Genomic DNA, 19,504 nt, shown 5'->3' on the forward strand with positions numbered 1-19,504 from the left:
TAAAAAATTTTATTTTATTTTTATTTTTCTTAAAAACCGTCTCAGTCACGTGACGACGCATTTGGGGTCAAAGTTCGTGTCGATGATCTCAGCTGACGCTGTTTCGGTTAGCTAATGGCTGAATTAGACGTCGGGAAGCATTGCCAGGTTGATTCCTGCAATCTGAAAGGTCCGTTGTATTTTTGTGTGAAGCACAGTAAATAAAGATGTTGGGGTGCGACTTTATTCTGCTGTTTTAATTATTATGAAAACGCCAATCGTCTTTCTTTTAGCATGCTTAGTCTGTGCGCTAACGCTTGTTAGCGTTGGTTCCCTCGGATAAAACTCAATTTATTATCAAGCATTCTTCTTTAAAACTACAAACTCCCACAAGGAAATTCAGCTCGGTCTTTAAATGAGTTACGTCAGTTGTACTCTTAATGTTATGTAAATATAAGTAACGTGAATGAAGCTGATTAAAAGTGTCAGACTAGTTTAATGAGCTACTTTGGAGCAAATTGTTAGATCTCATCGTTTGAACTGGACAAGCGTACTTATGGTCCTTGTTCACAACATATTTAACACGTTCTCCGTGTTCTTCTCACAGACTTTCTGCCATTTGTTTGTGATTCCTGCGGTGGTGTTTTCTGGTAAGACTTCAAGTCAGGTTTTTTGTTTTTTACTTATGTGCATCTGTTAGCGTGTTGTTACGAATACTGTAATATATATGTAATATATATGTAATATATATATATGATATTTGAATAGTGTTGTTTTAATGTCGTTAACTGGCCCCACACTAAGTGTTAAATCCCTTTTTGTGTTCTAGTCGCTGTAGTCTTCTGTCTATAAAATTACATAAATAAGAAATACTTATAAAAACACCCCAGAGGCCTCTGAGTGAGGTCAAAATACCCAGGGTATTTTAGCATTATCTGGATTAACTCACCTTAACATTGATAGTCAGGTAAAACGGTCACACAAAGCTGGTTATCATTTGCTCTGCTAACCCAGGGTTTCCCCTGAAACATAACTGGTCAGATGATCTTTACAATCGCAAATATGCTCAGTATAACAGGTGATTTTATAAAGGAAGTTGACTCTATATAATGGGAAAATATAAAAACATCTACACACCTACAGTCGTGTGAGAGGAGAATTACTGTTGAGTACAGTATTTAAAATGTGCACTTTGGTCAGTAAGACGGGAGAAGAGCTACCATTTTAATACAGTTTTGTCTATTTGAATCCAGGAAAGTAAACTTGGTTAAAATGCTGTGTGACCAGACTCATTATAACAACTCTTCCATTAAGACACAGGAGAATCAGGTGAATTATAATTGGGTATTTCATTAGGTTAATGCTTAAAGGACAATTTTAGTTTTTATTCTCTTAGCTGCAGCCTTGGTAGTGTTTGATGGGCTGAGTAAAGAGTAAAGATTAAATATAAAATTAGAATTCAAAGGTCAGCTTAGTCTAGTTGCAAACTCAATAAAAGGTCCAAGAGTACAAAAAGGTGTCCTGTTTTAAGATCATATATTAATTTTTATAGACCAATAAAATTGTTGTAAAATTGTTTGCAGCCAAAAGGAGAAAAAAAACAAGGAATAAAGTTGGTACTAAGAATACAAGGAAACAAAAAGATATCACACGCTATTGAAAAACTTTAGACCCTCCTACTGTCTGCGCACTCATGTCAGAGGGATTTTTCCAAGATTGGTGACGCTGTTTTTCAGGGAAAGTTCATACCTGTTGTTCTCTTATCTGGAATATAACCTGCTGCAGAGCAGATTAGGTTCTTAACATAGGTTACCATGACAATAAACTCATAAAAAACATAACCAGCTTCGTAGTACGGAAAACTCAAGCTTATATCTGAAGTTATCTGGTTAAGATAATTCAGGTGAGAATTGTTCGTTTTCACCTCAGATAAACACATTTTTGTTCCTTTCAGTCTCGAGCACAGAAGCAGAGATGGACACTCATGTTCAAAGGTATCTTGAGCTGTTAAATAAATTAGCTTAATGTCTTCCTCTAATATTATCAGGACAACAAATACATTTCTCTTTATGACTGAAGCCTTTCTTCACTCTAACTATCTTTCTTTTCTTTTTAGGAGTCAGTAAAAAGGGAATCCGGGACAGCGGGTGGAACTACAAGTTATCCGTGCTCATTTGAAGACTGCAAGGGAAAAGAATTGTTACCAGTTATATGTCCGCAGTGTGAAAAACATTTCTGTTTGGCGTAGGTTACCGACTTTAATGAACTTTTTAATAAGGAGGTGGCTCTTGAGCGTTTTCTGATCCTGTTCATGGCAGAAAAAGTTTAAACCGCCGATCGCGTAATTTTTATTAATTCAGAACTAACTAGAACTAATAAACTGACTGTTTTGTCTTTATAGCCACCGACATCAAGATGATCACAAGTGTGAGAAGCTGGAAGTCCAAAAGCCTCGAATGCAAGCCACCAAAGAGCTGGTGCAGAAGATTGTAGGTTAGTTAATGTAGTCCAGAGTTTCTTCTGTCATTCCTCTTTTGTCCACATGGGATCAGTATTAAACAACTACCTTCACTCTTGTGTGCCTGTTCCCTTTGACCTGCTAACCTGGATTTTGTTTTCCTTTGTGTCTGGCGGCCGCTCAGAGTCAAAAGATGGATCCAAAAGTAAAGGGCGCAGAGGAGCAAAGAACAGTGCAACCGCAGCAAAGGTGGCACTGATGAAGCTGAAGTTGCATGCTGCAGGAGACAAGGGGCTGCCGCAGGTAAAATCCCAACTGTCGATACTTTTATTTTGACACTTTACTGTCTGCTCAGTTTCTTGTGTATACATTACTACACGTTAAACATCTCTTGTCATCCACCTGCCATTATTCAAATTCTTTTATTTTTACTTTCTAGACAGAGAGAACCTACTTTCAGGTGTATCTTCCTAAAGAATTTAAAGACACCAGCAAGCCCATGTTCTTCTGTTCCAAATGGAGCGTGGGGAAAGTGGTGGATTATGCAGCCTCTTTGGCTGGCCTCAAGAACAACAATAACGTGCTGACAGCTAAGGTAAGGCAACAGAGGGGTGTACTACAAATAGCAATATTGATGGGTTAGTGAAGTATGTTGAGCTTAAAGTCGGCATTGTCTGTGCCACAACATCCCAAAAGGTTGATTCTGTTCATCTGGACGTAGCGTTTCAGTGGGAGAAACATTTCGACACTCATCCAAGTAACTCATTCAGTCTCAGCTGACTGCAGGCTTCCCCAAACTTATAAACAGTGCCTTTGCACAATGACTGAAACTTGCACCACTGAATGAACAATGGTGGCTGTCTTTTTACCACCGTAGGTTACTGTAGCAACAAATGCTTTGGTATTTGTTGCTACAGTTTGTGTATACACACATAGAGCATAACTTTTTACTATTCTCTAAATGAGGAATACATTATGAAACCCGTTCGACCATACCTTAGTAACACTATTTAAGCAAGCCCTGCGGTAAAGCTACAGTAGCCCAAAATGTGCTGCGTGGTGACAGGCAATTTATTTTTCATGCCATCCCAGGAATTTAGCTGATGATACAGCAAATAAATGTTTGTCCTGGAATTGTGTGTAATAGAAGCCACATTAGAAAATTGTTTGGTCTGTTTGTAAGCCATTTATCACTCAAAATATTAAATCACTGAAATTAATGTCACTTTGATAAATAGATTTCACAGTCCCCTTCATTAGACTGTTAGGAATAGACAGCAACATAAGAGCACGCTGAGTGGGGAAAATAACTATATTACCTAAATGTTAACGATTTTCTGCAGCATTCCCGTCTTGCCTTATTTGCTAAACCTATCCCTGTTTGTTTTTTCTCTTACACACGCTTTTGCTTTTAGAACTGCTTTAATTCTTCATGGTATAGATTCAACAGGTCTGCGTGCCTAAACGCATTGAGTTGTTGGACACTGTACCCACCACAGTTACAGTTTTATATCTAGACAAAGCTGTGTAGCATCGTGCACATCTCTTAACAGTATCCTCTACTTTTTAATTGCAGAAGCTGCGGTTATGTCATCCTCAGACAGGCGAGGTTTTTCAGATGGATGACACCCTGCTCTCTCTGTTGGCTCACCCAGAAACTCCTCTGTATAATGGGGGGAATGTCATTCTGGAGTATCTGGACAATGAGTGCACAGGCCTGAATGATATTTCTGACTATATCACACAGAACTGACCAGTCACATCAAATCCAGACACTGTGAATAATTTCTGTGTGCAGTTTGTATTTATGCAAATAAATTGCCATTTTATAAATGTTGCTTTGGGTTTTACTTTTAAGCTGAAAAGAGAGCATTATGGAGTTGTGCAGTTAATCAAGTACACCATCTCTATAATGATGCTGTGGTAAATAGAAGTAAACACGACCCAGGTGGGACTTGAACCCACAATCCCCAGCTCCGGAGGCTGATGCCTTATCCATTAGGCCACTGGGCCCTTTTGTCAGTCAGATTCATCACTTTTAAAACAATGCTTTATTTTTAAGGCACTCAGAGTCAACACTGTGTTCTGAGAAGCTGAAGTTAAAACAAGAACAAGCAGCTAAGTTTCCTGAGTGTGCGTTACATATGCAAAGTCGTACAGCTTTTAATCCTCCTGTCAACATCTCACATATTTTAGAGACTAAAGAGAAAGATGGAAAAGTGTCCTTCACACAATCACTGGCCTCAATTTTCTTGTGTCTTTATGTTTTTAAAGTCACATATATCAAAAATCCAGACTCTCACTCTTCGTTAGTAGGGTTTTCCACCTAGATATTCTCTTTGCTCAGCATCCAGTTTGTGGGACTGTAGCAGGCTATGAGCCCCTGAAGTTACTATTGTATGTAAGAACTATCAAACAGAAACAGAACTTGTTTTCCCAGTACCCAAACTCTCACAGTGGTTTTATCTTCAGTGAAATTTAGACTTGTGATGATTGCGTTCATTATTTAAAATATTAAATACAAATTCCCCACGTGTGGGACTAACAAAGGTTATCTTATCTTACAAGTTTAATCGATTCATGTAAATGAGCCTTTGTCACAGTATGCAACTTCAACTGTTTTTGTGGGAATGGAAACACATTAAATGTAAGAAGTAGCAGCACTATAGATTTAGCTGGTCATTAACTTAATCTTATCCACAACATTTGTAGACTTCACAACCACAGTTCTGACACTTTAATGGCAGCTACCTTACAAGGGACCCAGGTGGGACTTGAACCCTCAATCCCCTGCTTCATAGGCTGATGCCTTGTCCATTAGGCTACTGGACCAGTTTGTCAGCCACTTTCATCACTTTTAAAACAGTGCTATGAAATCTATGATATATATTTTGTTTTAAAAATCCCATTAAATATAGATACGGTAAATTAAACAACACGTAATAGACAGCATAAAATACATAAAGCCAAGTCTAAAAGGCTTTAAAAGAGGTGGTTACTGCCTTATCACCAAAGCCAGTTTTTTCAAGAGCTAAGGGGCCTTGATGACAACACCCTCAAATGTCCAAATGTCAAATCATCTTTTTTTGCTTTGTAGCAGGGGGGGGGGGCAATCCTAAATGTAATTATAAACAGGTAGCACGTGTACGTGAGATACGTGAGATAGCAGGACTGAGATGATGTTCACTGCTTAGTGCTAAACGAAAGTACTTATCCTTTTTTAAATAGCTGATGAAACCACAAATATACTATAGAAACTCTGGAGTATGCAGAATGAAAGTAGTACAAATTAAAAGTGACTTTTTCTGTGTGATGTTCGAGTAACATATGGATGAATAATTATTTATATTTGATATATGTATAATACTTGAGTATTTTAAGGTGTTAATTGACTGCTTCGATTAACGGAAGAGAAGAAAGGTCTATAAAACAAAACACAAAACAAGTTTAGTTTCTAAATACACAGTCACCTGGGGACCCCACCCTCCGATATAGCACTGGCCAATCATATTAGTCATATTTATATTGATGGATTATTTCAGCCAATGACAAGGGATCACAAACAAGCGTGGGCGGGCTCCTATAGCAAGGCGTATAAAAGAAAGGGGGCTGGGTTTTACCAGTACAGTAGAGTCCGTTGTTTTGACGAGAATAGATATCTTTGCGATAGTCGACGATTTGTAGCAACCGTAACCAGATTATATATTTTTTCACGACGTTAGGTAGCTCGTTGCTGCTTTTCTGATCGAGTCGCTCTGAAAAAGGCGGCTTGATCTCGCTAATAAAGGTCGCTTTGTAAATTAGGTCGGAAGGGATGCCGCTGCAGACAGACTCCGACGGACGCCAAGAGTCTTTGGATGTAATCTCATCGCACTTAATCGGCAAGAGCAGCTTTTCTATAAACTTAAAAAGCCTCAGAATAACTCATTCTCGACCGAGTGTTTGTGTAAGATGCTTAAGCTCGAGTGCGAACTAAAGGCTGTTCTGTGAAGTGAAGACAGGAGCGCAATTGTCAGTAAGCTAACTTAGCTACCGTTAGCTGGTCACCCAGAGAGCGCGATTCGGTTATCTTCAGCACCCTGCTGGACACAGAGGGGCGAGTATCTACCGAGACAGCTCACTGCTCGATTTTGGACCGTCTGTTTTCGGCCAGTGTCGAAAAATACTGCCTGGTAAGTGATTTATATGGGAACCAGGAAGACGGCTTGTCAACTAAATGTAGAGCAGAGTGGGGGAGGGGCAGCTGCTTCTGTTTTGATCTGCAAGTTGTCCTCGAGGGGCGCTGCAGCCCCCTCTCTGCTAAATAACACCATTGTTTATCTGCTCGTCGCTGATTTGTAACTCGCTGTGTAATGACTTTATTAGGCTGGCACTGTGCAGGCATGTTAAAACTCAAAGTTATCGTTTCCTTAAGAGACCTGTTGTGAATGCAAGCTAAACAGCATGTGTATGTTTATCTTTATGGTTCTTGCAGACTACAATGAAGCTGTTGGAAAACTCCAGCTTTGAAGCTCTCAGCTCCCGGCTGTGTGTTGAAACAGGGGAGTCCCGCATACTTGGCAGGTAAGACTTCCATTTCTACTTTTTTTTCCCCCCATTTTGAATTATCAGTGAAATGAGTAGATACGACCAAAGAATGTAGGAATTCAGAGGATATAAAAAAATGCATAAACTCCTCAGTATTAAAAATGTGTGTTTCACATGATTTGGGTTAGGTGTGCTGGTGACTCACGGGTTAAAAAAATGGCACAGGGTCTGTTTGTTTGTGGACATGTAGGCAACATTTCAGACAGGTGACTGGTCCCTTGAGAACGTTTTGGGTATTAACTGATTTTTTTTTTTTAGGTCTTTCTGCTGCACTTGAATGCCACACAAACTTCAGTTCCAGTGCTTGTAGTTTCTGCATATTTAAGACGTGCTACCTTAGCTCACCTGATTGTGATGCATGCAGAGTTTATTTCACAAGATGAGTAACAAATTCTTCTGTTCCAGAAGTGCAGGTTTTATGAGGTTGCACCTCTAAAGTTTAACCATTAAACTTTGCAGGCTTGCAGTGTAAGCAAAGGTTTTCCTGAACAGGAGAGATCTACCACTGATGTCATGAAAATGAGTGGTAGATGGTGCGAGAGGTGCGGCTGGCTCACAGTTCATGTACACTCCTCATAAGCGGGGTAGTAGAGCAAACAGCCACCCGGGTGTTATGCAACATCATGGTAACTCTTTACCTCTGACGGCCTAAACTCAGAGCCTGCAGTGAAGGTTAATTTATAACTGACAGCTCTTGCTGTAACATATATCGGCGTGTTGTCGATTATGCAAAGCCTCCAGCGGGGCCCGAGGATACGGTGACAGTGTGGTTACATAAAGAGCAGTGGGCTGTGTGTGGAGTTATGCAGCTCGGTCTGCTGTTCTGTCTTTCTGGGGTGTGTGGGCGGTGGTTGTGACCTCGAGTGACGCAGATCACGGTGTCCTCTCACAGCGAGCTGTGGTTATTTCTGAGACTGTTGTGAAGTGTTTTTTAGCAGATGTATACATGCACACATACACTACATAGTATCAGGACGGTGCTGGTGAAGCAGCTGCAAAGGCTGCTTAGTGGATTTGGAGACAGCTCATCATAGCAGACTTTAGCTGAGAATTAACTGAACAGGCTTCCAGTGCGGATTATGGTATTTTCATGCAGGCAAGAAAAATAAAATAAAACCGTAGTCAATTTATTCAGAGGGTGCATAAATTACCTGAAAGAAGGCAGCTGGTGTTCTGTGAAGATTGTGTTTCCTACTGAAAACAGGAAAGTAAGGCAGTAAATAAGTAGGCCTGAATTGTTAATACAGTAATAAATACAGTAATAATTAAATACATACATGTTTTTACTCTTTTCTACTCTGAGCACTCAAAGTGCTCGATACAAGATGTGAAATTCACCTATTTACACACACATTAATAGAAAACACAAAATTCAAGCGCTTTCTATTTGAGGTTAGATAACATTTGCACAAAGATCAACGCATCAGGATGATCTCTTTAACTGTTATACCTCTGGTCTACTGGAGTAATAATGGGTTTGTGTTTTTTCATGAGTTTTTACTTGAATTCAGGTGAGATTCAGCTATGTTTTCAAAGTGTGCTTATTTGCTTTGGGTTGGTTTTTATTTCAGTGAACTGAAATGTTTCTTTATGCCTTCATGTTTTGTTTGCAGCTCAGCTGTGTGTGTGTGGAATACCAGGGCAGTTATTTCCACCATGATGTCCTCTGATGTCCCTATAATTAGCTTGTCAGCCATGGCGAGGGTCTTAGCAAGTGTATCCTCAAAGTTGCACAACCTTTGCTCTTGTATAACGTCTTGGTGAGAGGGTGCAAAATAAACAACTGCACAGCAGTCTGCTGCTCTGCTCTCATATATCTCAGCAGCATGTGACCTAGAAACATGAAAGAGCACGCAGGAAATGTTAGCCACGACTTGTCAGGCAGTCCTGCAGATATGGCTCCAGTGAAAGGAACAGGCTGTCTTGTTGAACGTGTAATAGCTTGTAGATATTTAGAGTTAAGTTATGTGTTGATAGTTTTTAATTTCCAACTATCCTAAAACAAACGTACCTACATTGCAGTTTAATGAAAAAACAGAAAAGGTGTTTGTGTATTTGGCATTAAAGGCGGTGATCATGGAGAACACATTTGATAGAAATCAGAGTTTTTAGGTTGTTTTGGTTTTTTGGTAAACAGATCCAAAACACATTACACACAGATAAATGAAGCGGTTCAATAAAGCTTTCTGTCATTACACTAATGATTTTGTTTTGGCTCTGGTTAAACCCTCTGTGGTTGGGTGCCACTAATTTCTCTATGTAAAGAAAGTCTTTATCAAAGGTTTCTTGGAACAACATTTGTTTGTGTTCATTAATTTAATTTTGGGGGGGGGGGTTAAAATGAATTTCATCAAAATGTCCTGGAGTGGCCCATCTGTTATGCAATCATGTGTTTAATCCTGCTGGGATATTAAAATAGTTTCCAGTGATTCGGCCGCACCCTCCCATCGTCATGTTTACATCGTCCAGCTTATAAATGTTTTTCGCCGCTTTCTGCCTGCAGGATCGAGAGCTACTCCTGCAAGATGGCAGGAGACGATAAACACATGTTCAAGCAGTTCTGCCAGGAGGGGGAGCCGCATGTCCTGGAGGCCCTCTCCCCTCCTCAGTCCACCAGCGCCACCAGCCCTTCACAGTGAGTACTGCAGGCCAGGTTCAGCATGTTTGGAAGATCCATCCATCCATCCATTCGCTTCCGCTTATCCTTTTCAGGGTCGATGAAGAAATTAAATACTTTCTTTGTTTGTTTTTTTTAAAAAAAACAAAACAAAGAACATAAACCATGATGTTCATTTCTGTGCAGGCTGGGGAAAAGCAGCGAGGATGGAGAAAACCCTCTGAGCGACAAGTGTTGCAGGAAGACTCTTTTCTACCTCATCACCACGCTCAACGAGTCCTTCAGGCCGGACTATGACTTCAGCGCCGCGCGAGCGCACGAGTTCAGCCGAGAGCCCAGCCTCAACTGGGTCAGGATGCAGTTCCGAAGCGAAACTTGTTCTCTGGAATGAGAAAAAACAATTTGCTTCAAAGATTGCTTTTCTTTTTCTGTCCAGGTGGCTAACGCAGTGAACAGCAGTCTGTTCTCAGCAGTGGGAGAAGAGTTTAACTCTTTGGGACCCGAGCTGTGGAACGCTATCGACCAGGAGATCAACCTGCAGGGCTGTGACATTTACAGGTAGGTGCTGAGATCAGTTAACGCTGCAGAGTGAACCATGTGGTGTGGAATAAATCTGTTTTAAGCTTGAATATCTTTTTCTAGCTACAACCCAGATCTGGACTCGGACCCTTTTGGTGAAGAGGGGAGTCTCTGGTCCTTCAACTACTTCTTCTACAACAAGAAACTGAAGAGGATTGTGTTCTTCACATGTCGCTCCGTCAGGTCAGCAGCTACAGGCCTACTGCTCACCTCTGCAGACTCTTAACAACTCGCACATCGTGTTTCCCACAGATTTGTGTGTGTGCACAGCCAAATCAATTATGAAATGACAACATTAGTAAGTTTCAAACCTCCTCCGTCCTTTGGATATTCTCAAGCTACACCGTCTCGTGCTGCAGCTGCCAACAGGTGGCCTTCTTGAGCTTAGTGTAGCACCAATGAACCAGGTTTCCACCTGCTTCACGTTCTGGTTGGAGCACACGCACATCAGATATACAGAGCAACAGGATGGCTGTTTCCACTCTGCAGCACAAAACTGTAGAGTCGCAGTACATCTGACTGTTGGTCTCATCAATCAATCAAGCAGAAAAGAGGAAATGAAAGTAAAATACAAAAATGGTTTGCCAAGCCTTCGTACAGCCAGACCAGGTCAAATTCAGTATTAGGCAACAGTCAAATACTCCACTTGTTCCAGTTAAAGTATCCCAGGTTGAATGCACACATAGTGACACAAGGGGGTCTGATGGTGATAATCTTTCTGCAGCGTCCTGAGCGGTTATGGCCGTGGCAGCCTCGACAATGAGCTGGACATGGAGCTGGACGATGAAGAGGAAATGGATGGCTTCACTGAGGACAGGTGAGACTGCTTATTGAACGCCGGGTTTCCTTTACTGTAATATGTGCTGTGCAGTACTTGTTTTTCTATAAATAAACGTGTCACTTAAATTCTTAAATTCTTCTCCCAGCTGCCCCAGAGCTCTGTGTGTGTAACCGCCTCAGCCAAAGAGTGTCCAGGCTTCTCCAGTGTCCATCCCCCCCGCCTCTTCCTCGCCATCTATTTGCTGCCTTGTCCAAAGCCATTTTCCACCTTCAGACTAATGCATGTTTGATGCCTTCTCTTGCCGGTGGTAAACTTTGTGTTGTGGCGTGGCAGGGTTTTATTTGCATTTGTTTTTAGTTAAATACTCCTGTGTCAGCATAAAACTCTTTTTCATTTTCCAGTATTTCTTGTTTTTTGTTTTCCGGGATCCTGAGCTCTGAGCCCATACAGCCACATATGGACTTCTCCACTCCTGCCACATTTCCAAAGAGACCACTTCACGGACACTTAAGAAAGAGGAGGTCTTGTTGTGGACAAGTGGCTCAAAGACTGAAAGCAAGTTTCTTGCAGATGATGTCACAGAGAGGAGTCCAGAAACACCAGCATAATTGAAAACTGACGAGGACAAAAACAGCTGGGTCCGTTTAAGACAGGACACACACATACACACAAAAATCCAGCCAAGGCTGCCTGACTGATAAGCTGAGAGCTCTGTTTCCTCATCTGTTGTTGCTTTTTACGTGTGACAGTGACGTTACTGTGAGAACTCTTTTGAAATCTAAAAATGTTGCATTTATTACTGACTGTATTCTTTAAATCTCCACGGCCAAGGAGAATTATACTCCTGGCGTCTGAGTTGCAGCTTAGAAAACATATCAGCTTTTATCAGATAGTTTCACTGTGTTGTCTAAATCTTTTTTTTTTTTTTTAATTGTCTCCAATTAATCCCTGTTCATTCCTGAATGTGTTGACAGTGTTTTGCTTTGCTCATTACCTCAGTGCAAAGACTTCATTGAAAAGTGAATGTATAGTAGAAAAAACATGCCGCAGAAAATTCTTTTTAGATGAGAAGCTCTTCGTGTTCCTGAAAAGTACTTAGGAGTTGTGCGTCTTTTATCGACTGCCCTGTGCTTCGTTTGATCAGCTATTATATTAAAGATGTGAATAAATTGGTGTTTGTCTTTGAGAAACCGCGACCAATTGAAAGTTTAAAACAAACCTTTATTGGAAATAAAACTGATACAGTACAGACATCACCACACAGTATATGATCAGTTCCCTTGCTTCGAGTTTAAGGTAAAAGCTGTAAACCTTGGTGCTGCAGTGTCTGGCGGCCGCACGCTTCATCCACTTCCTGTTTGTGTAAAAAGACCTTGCACCAGAACATATCGCAGAGGCACTCTCAGACCAGGATGGTTTGCAATCAAGATTCAAGCACCTCATCACCTTTTTTTTTTTTGGCCACTTGCAGAACTTGTAAAAGGAATACAAGGTTTAAAAGTGACACGTGCATAGATCCGTTAGCAAGTTCAAGGAATTAAAGAAGGTCAAAATCACAGGGAGACTCTCAGAGTGAAACGCACGGTCCTCCAAGATGCCCAGAACAGGTTGGTTAAGGCGGAGGATCAACTTATACCTAAACAGCCAAAATTACATTAGGACCATATTTCTGCTATTCCTCATAGCCAAGTGGTTCATGAGTAATGACTTCATATAAACATGTGGCACCTCTTTGAAGGTTTATTTAAGAAGACTGAGATGCCAGAAAGGCTGTTAAAAACAAAAAAGCTTATTGGCGGGGGGCAGGGTTTGCAACATCAGTGACCGTGTGTTAATACAAAACAGGTCTATAAGCAAAATTTCAATAAAGATAATGCATCATTTAGGAAAAAAAATGTTGCAGTTTGAAATACTGTTATTAAAACTGAGCTGTGTACTGAAATAATGCTGCAGGGTTCATTTTCCAGAGGCTAGAGAAGGGAAAATGTATAGTACGTCAACACCATTTGGCTCAACAATATACAAGTACAGGCTCATGGTCGTTAAAAAATAGGATTTCATACTTTACCACATTTTAATACGGCACCATCAGGTTGTAGTGTGAGAAATACCAATGGTGTAGCTTATGAAACAGAAATTATACATAACAGATCCCCCCCCCCAAAAAAAGTCTTGACCATAAGAACATTATTGTACAGTAACAGCTTGGAACCATTCCTTTAACAACACTGCTTGTAATCCCTTTGTGTCCCAACATAGATGAACTTGTATGGCAAAAAAGGACAGCTGCACCATGTATGGACATCCTCGAGGGGTTTATGATACGATATAATGTAACATGATATGATGAGAAGTATGTCATGTCAATGATGATAGTCTGGTGCCGTACTCCAAAATACTTGCTCCTTAAGCTGGTCTCTGTTATTCCTGGTCTCTGTTCAGGAGAAGGACTGGCTCCATTGTGACAGCGTGCCAACACTCCTCTCCAAATTTGTCCTAAAATAAAAAAATAAAAGAAAATAAAAAAATAATGCTGTTCCATCCCAGCGGTGCTGAAGGTAGTCAGGCCATTAACGGCAAAGGAATGGGCTATCTGAGTCCGGCTCTGGAGGTCATCCATTCAAGGCCTTGACATAACCTGAAAAAAGGAAATCAAAGATGAGAATCAGCAGAACTTTTTCAATGCCTTCAAATGTAATGAGAACCCACGATGGACCATGTGGCCCAAAGCCACAGACTGAATAAAAGATGGGTGTAGCTGCCATGATGTCACACTCTGGTTTGTGCAGCTCTGCTATGAAACTTTGAGTTGAGAGTTTCAGCTGGTGTGACCGTTTTTGAAAGTGAATGTGACATGCAGGTTTAAAATTCTTCAGCAGGGGTTTCACTTTTCAGACCTCAAAGCTGCATCCCTCTTTTATACTGTGTACTCCTGTAGAGCACTCCTAATTTGGAAGAGTCAAAGGTAACTTTAAGAGAAGCCAAAATTGGATACATTGCAAAGTTGTCCTTCTTCACGTTTCACAAAGCAGAAAATCGTTCATGTCAGACACTTTCACACAGCTGAAAACACCCTGTGTTGTTTTTGTGTTGGATATTTATGTTCTCACTAACTCCCCCTGTTGTCTTACTGCACTTAATGTGCGCCTGTTTTTACCCTTATACACAAACAGCAGTGGGTCATATTTATTTTTAAAGCAGAACTCTGCCACTGATGGCTGCACAAAGCCTCCTGAGGCCTCAGGGCTTAAAGTAAGCAGATGCAGTGACATCTGGTGGCTCACACACCTCACAGCCCTGCAGGACAACTTAACACTAATTTTACTGGATAAATGTCCTCATAAGTATGTGGTGTTGGTGTCACTATACTGGAGCACCAAAGCTTGTTGAAAAGTTGTCTGAACATAATATAGAGTTTCAGTTTGTTCCAATAAACATAAAAAACAAACAAGCAAACAAAAAAACCCCCCAAAAAACAAGCAGAACAAATAAAACAGCCTAGCGATAAAAAAACAAAACAAAAAACCTGGAGCAGTAGCTTTTAGGTGCCGTGTTAAATCTGTTAAAGGAGAGTCAATGTCAACAAACAAATCTTTTAAAATTAATCTGTGAAAACGAAGATAAAAACACTTCATCTTAGGTTTGTATGGAGATCTGCAGTTTCTGCTTGTTTGGGCCACATCCGTCTCTCAGAAAACAATTACAGATAGAACAACAGAGACAAAAAACATCTGCATTCCCCGTTTTCTTTTATTGCTCACCGCTTTCATATCTAAAAAACTAATAAGATCAGTTAGAAACATCTGTGTATTAATTGAGATCTGGTTTGCAGCTGGATGAGGGTGGGATTTCATCATCTAACCCCTGCATTAATTAAAAGTCTGCACACCCTGTCACTCTGTATTTCCTGCTTGTGAAGAATGAGCAGATCTCTCTTACCCCTCTCCCGTAAGTGCACAGCAGGACTGTATGTGCCAGGGGTGGTCTTTGATGGAGCTCAGGGTGAGGTATTTAGAGATCTCTGCTGCAGACATACAGTCCTTCATATCCTGCTTATTGGCGAATATCAACACAGCTGCTTTCCGCAGGTCCTGAGGGAGAACACAGAGAACAATGAAAGCACAACCTTAGTCGCTGCCACTTTTTGAACCACAAACTCTAAACAATGCTGGTGGAGGAAAAGCCTGGCCATCGTCCTGCGTTATCGTCATATATGGTCATACTAGGAAGAGTTGAGTGTGTTACCTCATGGGCCAGCATCCTGTAGAGCTCCTCTTTAGAGATAGCCAGCCTCTCTCGGTCTGTGCTGTCCACCACCAGAATGATGAACTGGGGGGGAAAAAAAAATGACCTCTTTTCAAAAGGCACAGCAACAAAATGCAACACAGCGGGTGGGCATTTCCGAGGCTGAAACCCTCACAATGGGAAGTGGTGAGTGCTATGCAAATATCCCCTCTTGAATAAGAAAAAGTGTCTCTATATGACAAAAAGGCCAAAGGCATGTTAATTTGGAAGAGATGTGAGACACGCCATCAAAACTAAGGCAACGACCACCAGAAGATGACACAGACCAACACGTTATTCAACATGAAAGTGACTCGGAGCACAAACTGTTATGTGACCATTTGACTTTACAATCAAAATATAAATACAAGCTACTCGAGTAAGTGTACAGCTACAGTAAAGTCTACAGCATCAGTTTAGCCACTGTTTGATACAAACACACCTGAATGTTACAGTAGTTTACTCACCTTTCCATAATAATCAGTCACATAATTAATCTCATAAATTTTCCTTTTTGCATCCTTAATTCCTGGAATTCACATATTTCAATTACTTTTTTAAACCTATCAATATTCACTTTATATTAATGTGAAAGTGAAAAGCAGGTTCTTAGATTTGAATTTTTATTTTTCAAAAAATATACTGAGTTTACTAACAAATACAACCAATCATTAACAGCTCCTGATTAATTCGTTTACTAGCCGTTTGAGGTTTAAAAAAATATCAATAACTGACCGTCAATATATTCCCAATAAAAGCAGTCAATTATAAATGCTGAATACTACCTCTTATAATTCCCAGAAACCCCAACATGGGGTGGTTTACATTATGCCAACTCTCGCTTCTCCCACAACCTAGGAACTGCTCCGAATCAGCCATCATCATCACCTTGATCCACCTTGAGAAATGAGGGAAAGGTTGGCTTCTAGAGCAGCTTAGAGCAAGGACACCCAGGTGTATAATCATGTTTTATATCAGGCGACATAATTTATTAATGCTGCACCTCCACATAAAGAACAAAGTTTGCCATCAGGGGAGGAGCTGAAGCTTTGACAGCTTTACCTCCTCCACGCTCACACGTCTTTTTTTGAATCTCTAACACATCACAAAGAGGATATGAGAGAGAGGGAGATGAAAGAGAATATGTGAGGAGACATTTTAGGATAATGGAATGCTCCCACAGAAAGCATAGGGAACAATGAGGAATTGAGCTTTGTATTTAAATCATGAAGCAGCCAAAATGGATATAAACCTTTAGTGAATATTGTAAAGAGCGGTCTTTAAGTTCACATACACATCTGCCTCTGCTGTTTGTCTTTTTACTGCGGCAGCTGACCCCTTTGCTTCTCAGACCGGCTCCTTTGTGAATAGGGTGACCTTTGACTTGGGCGGCCTATGCTGCCGTCTGTGCTCCGAGCAAACACCAGCTGCTGTGCTCAGGGAGAAAACTGTGCTCGGCTACTGTCGAGTGTGAAAGACTGCAAAGTGTTTCTCACCTCTGTATTGGAGTAGTAGGTGTTCCAGGAGGATCTGAGAGACTCCTGTCCACCTATGTCCCACATTAAAAAGTGGGTGTTCTTCACCACTATTTCTTCCACATTGCTTCCGATGGTGGGAGAAGTATGGACCACCTCGTTCATTAGACTGAATAACACAGAAATGCAAAGTGGGTTTGTGTTTTTCCAACTTTAAAAGCATTCAGGAAGGAAGGTTCAAACTGAAAAAAGTACTTACAATTGGTAGAGGATAGTGGTTTTCCCTGCATTATCTAGTCCCACAATGATCACCTTGTGCTCTGGAAAACAAAAATAAAAAAACAAACAAAAAACTCAGAAATTAATTTGAAAGTATACCGTTTGAAACAAAAACTGGATCCAGCTCACAAAAAGCAATCACACCAAAAAATAAAAACCTCAAAAACTTACTTCCTACCTCATGTCTTCCTGACCTACTTTTCCCAAATAAACAAACAAACCTAGACCTACAGTAAACTCTGCTCATTCATATAACAAGCTAGTACATAGAACAACAATGAGGGTTTGAGGCTGGTGCGAGACAGGCAAACATGATGGGCTAAATGCAGAATTGGAGCAACATGTAGATACTAAAATATTTCAGGCCAGTGTTTTAACTTCTTGCCCTTGCGAGGCCTCCGGCTGAGAGGAAGGAAGGAAGTCTGGCCAAAGGGCATCGCAGCTCTGAGGGTTTTGATGAACGACATTGGCTTTCCAAACGTTTTATATGTATATTGCTTCCTTTACAAGAAGCAACATTACACGGTTTTTCCTGCATATAAAAAAAATAAATAAATAAATGTTGGCACCCACTGTTGTTGCAATGCATAGCCACGTCCCAAATGCCCATTTTGGGGCAGGAAAAAGTTTAACTATCAAACAATCATCAACAAAAATCCAAATAGATGTCACCACACAGGGAAAAATATGCGTATGATGTACAGAGAAAGGAAACATTTGTTCCTAGAATGCGCTAAAGATTTAAAATTTGGCAAAAATAACACAAAGGGATTCATACACCAAGAAGAATCACTTCTTGTGTCTCCAACCACATCTCTAGTAATACAATTACATGGCGATGATGACATAGATTCAACTCCTAGTCTGAGTCCCAACAATTTCACCCAAACCACACAGCAATCTCCTTAAGTAAGTAAAACTTGACACTGGGAATAGTTTAATCCAGAATTAGGTAACAATGAAAGTAGGTATTTGCCATTCTTAGGGCCAGGCAGTGAGTAAGCAATATAACACATGCTAAAGAGCGCAAAATATATTTCCCTATCAGATGACAAATGATGACTGGAATCAAACAGAAAATAAAAATTCTATCTGTAAATATAACCACATCCTTCATTAATGATTTTCACTTCCTATTCCTCATTATTAAGAAAAATAACACTCACTTACAGTAAGGGGAAAAAAGCAGAAAGTTTAAGCTGTACAGTTAATGAATACTTGACATTGCATTGGAGGACATTTGGCAAACCCACATTGAATACTTTAATACAGAGGACCAAAACTACGTAAAATCAATAATTTGAAATTTGTTTAGATATTCTTATTACCCGAGAGCTTATTTTGGTACTTCTTTCGACATCTATACATTTCTTTACTGTTCCAAGATGCAAGTGATGAGGAAAGGTGTAAACCTTTTGTCTGTTTAATATATTTCTTTGGGGCTTGAATAGTATTTTTTCGCAAATTCTGTCCTCCATATTTTAAAACTCGAAATTACACGATAATGTTGGTTATCCAGCTTGGTAACCTATCATAAACGGGAGCTAAATACTAGTTAGACTAGTTCCATTGTTTTAAGTGGACACTTGGAGCCACAATCGAATAATTATATTTACAGTAAACATCTTTCCAGAAAGTCAAGGAAAAGTTATGTAAGGGCGACGTGTCCTGGACAGTGAGCCAAAGCTGATTGACAACACTGTGAACATACTCCGGTAGGTTCTTAAGGTAATTATATCGGTTGATAAAGAGATTAACAGTTACGATGGTGGGTGGCGTCATGCGGGTGGAGAGTAGTACCCTGGTTTACAAGTTAAACAAAGACAGTTCAGATGGCAGTGCTTAAGTAAAAATAAATAAATAAATAAAATAGATGTGTGGGGAGATAATTCTGCCATCTGCTATTGTGGCACCTCAGCTGCCCTCTTCATGCTAACGGGCTAACAGTTCGCCTTATCCCTGGTTGAGAAGCCGGCGGGAGATAAGTGAGCTGCAAAAACCGACACCCACCTTGGTTACAAAAGAAGCTCCACAGTTTGGCGAGTATGAGGCCCATTGTTAGGGATAAATGCCGATGTCCGTCCCTCTGTGGATAGAGCGACTTTCTCCACTCTGTGGTCCGCACCGTGCAGTCCGCGGCTGGCTGCTTCTAGCTAACACTAGCTCAAAGAGCTCTGGTCTACAAAACACCTCAGCGACCTTTTCAATGCGAACTCCATCTAAAACATCTAAGCCATGAAGCTAAAACCAGATCTAAAACAATACCGGGATGAGTTATTATTGTGTAGGTGTAAGTAAAGCCTAAAGCCCCCACAAGAAGTACAAATAATCCCTGGGTGTACAGAGCAGCTGTGTAGTCCCAGTGAGTATCTACTCCTCTCTTCTTCTGCCCGTTAGCTGCCAGTTGTCCGGTGAAAAAAAGCAATCCCGACTGCTCAGTTATCTTCCGGTTACGTGATGACGTT

General features: G+C 40.6%; 3 protein-coding genes and 1 non-coding gene across 4 annotated transcripts; 2 read left to right on the forward strand and 2 right to left on the reverse strand.

The window, feature by feature from the left end:
• The first annotated feature begins 65 nt into the window (after positions 1-65).
• Positions 66-4,270, forward strand: zfand1 (zinc finger, AN1-type domain 1). The gene is made up of 8 exons (XM_006795046.3): positions 66-169; positions 587-629; positions 1,934-1,973; positions 2,096-2,223; positions 2,381-2,472; positions 2,622-2,740; positions 2,877-3,032; positions 4,014-4,270. Exons 1-8 carry the CDS (start codon positions 115-117, stop codon positions 4,188-4,190), a joined length of 810 nt encoding a protein of 269 aa, XP_006795109.2. The 5' UTR covers positions 66-114; the 3' UTR covers positions 4,191-4,270.
• Positions 4,271-4,377: 107 nt separating this feature from the next.
• trnar-ccg (transfer RNA arginine (anticodon CCG)) lies at positions 4,378-4,450 on the reverse strand. Its single transcript has one exon. It is a non-coding gene; the product is annotated as a tRNA-Arg (tRNA).
• Positions 4,451-6,048: 1,598 nt separating this feature from the next.
• On the forward strand, positions 6,049-13,158 carry maf1b (MAF1 homolog, negative regulator of RNA polymerase III b). The gene is made up of 8 exons (XM_006795043.3): positions 6,049-6,609; positions 6,912-7,000; positions 9,528-9,659; positions 9,828-9,990; positions 10,078-10,199; positions 10,284-10,403; positions 10,945-11,037; positions 11,147-13,158. Exons 2-8 carry the CDS (start codon positions 6,918-6,920, stop codon positions 11,169-11,171), a joined length of 738 nt encoding a protein of 245 aa, XP_006795106.1. The 5' UTR covers positions 6,049-6,609; positions 6,912-6,917; the 3' UTR covers positions 11,172-13,158.
• Positions 12,209-19,456, reverse strand: arl8 (ADP-ribosylation factor-like 8). The gene is made up of 6 exons (XM_006795045.3): positions 19,050-19,456; positions 17,020-17,080; positions 16,782-16,929; positions 15,247-15,330; positions 14,941-15,092; positions 12,209-13,639 (listed from the first exon to the last, which is right to left on the reverse strand). The coding sequence occupies exons 1-6, from the start codon at positions 19,093-19,095 to the stop codon at positions 13,591-13,593; spliced, it is 540 nt and encodes a 179-aa protein (XP_006795108.1). The 5' UTR covers positions 19,096-19,456; the 3' UTR covers positions 12,209-13,590.
• Positions 19,457-19,504: the final 48 nt, after the last annotated feature.

The sequence above is a fragment of the Neolamprologus brichardi genome, chromosome 9 (genome assembly GCF_056152115.1).
Source record: "Neolamprologus brichardi isolate AB-2024 chromosome 9, ASM5615211v1, whole genome shotgun sequence".
Lineage (NCBI taxonomy): Eukaryota > Metazoa > Chordata > Actinopteri > Cichliformes > Cichlidae > Neolamprologus > Neolamprologus brichardi.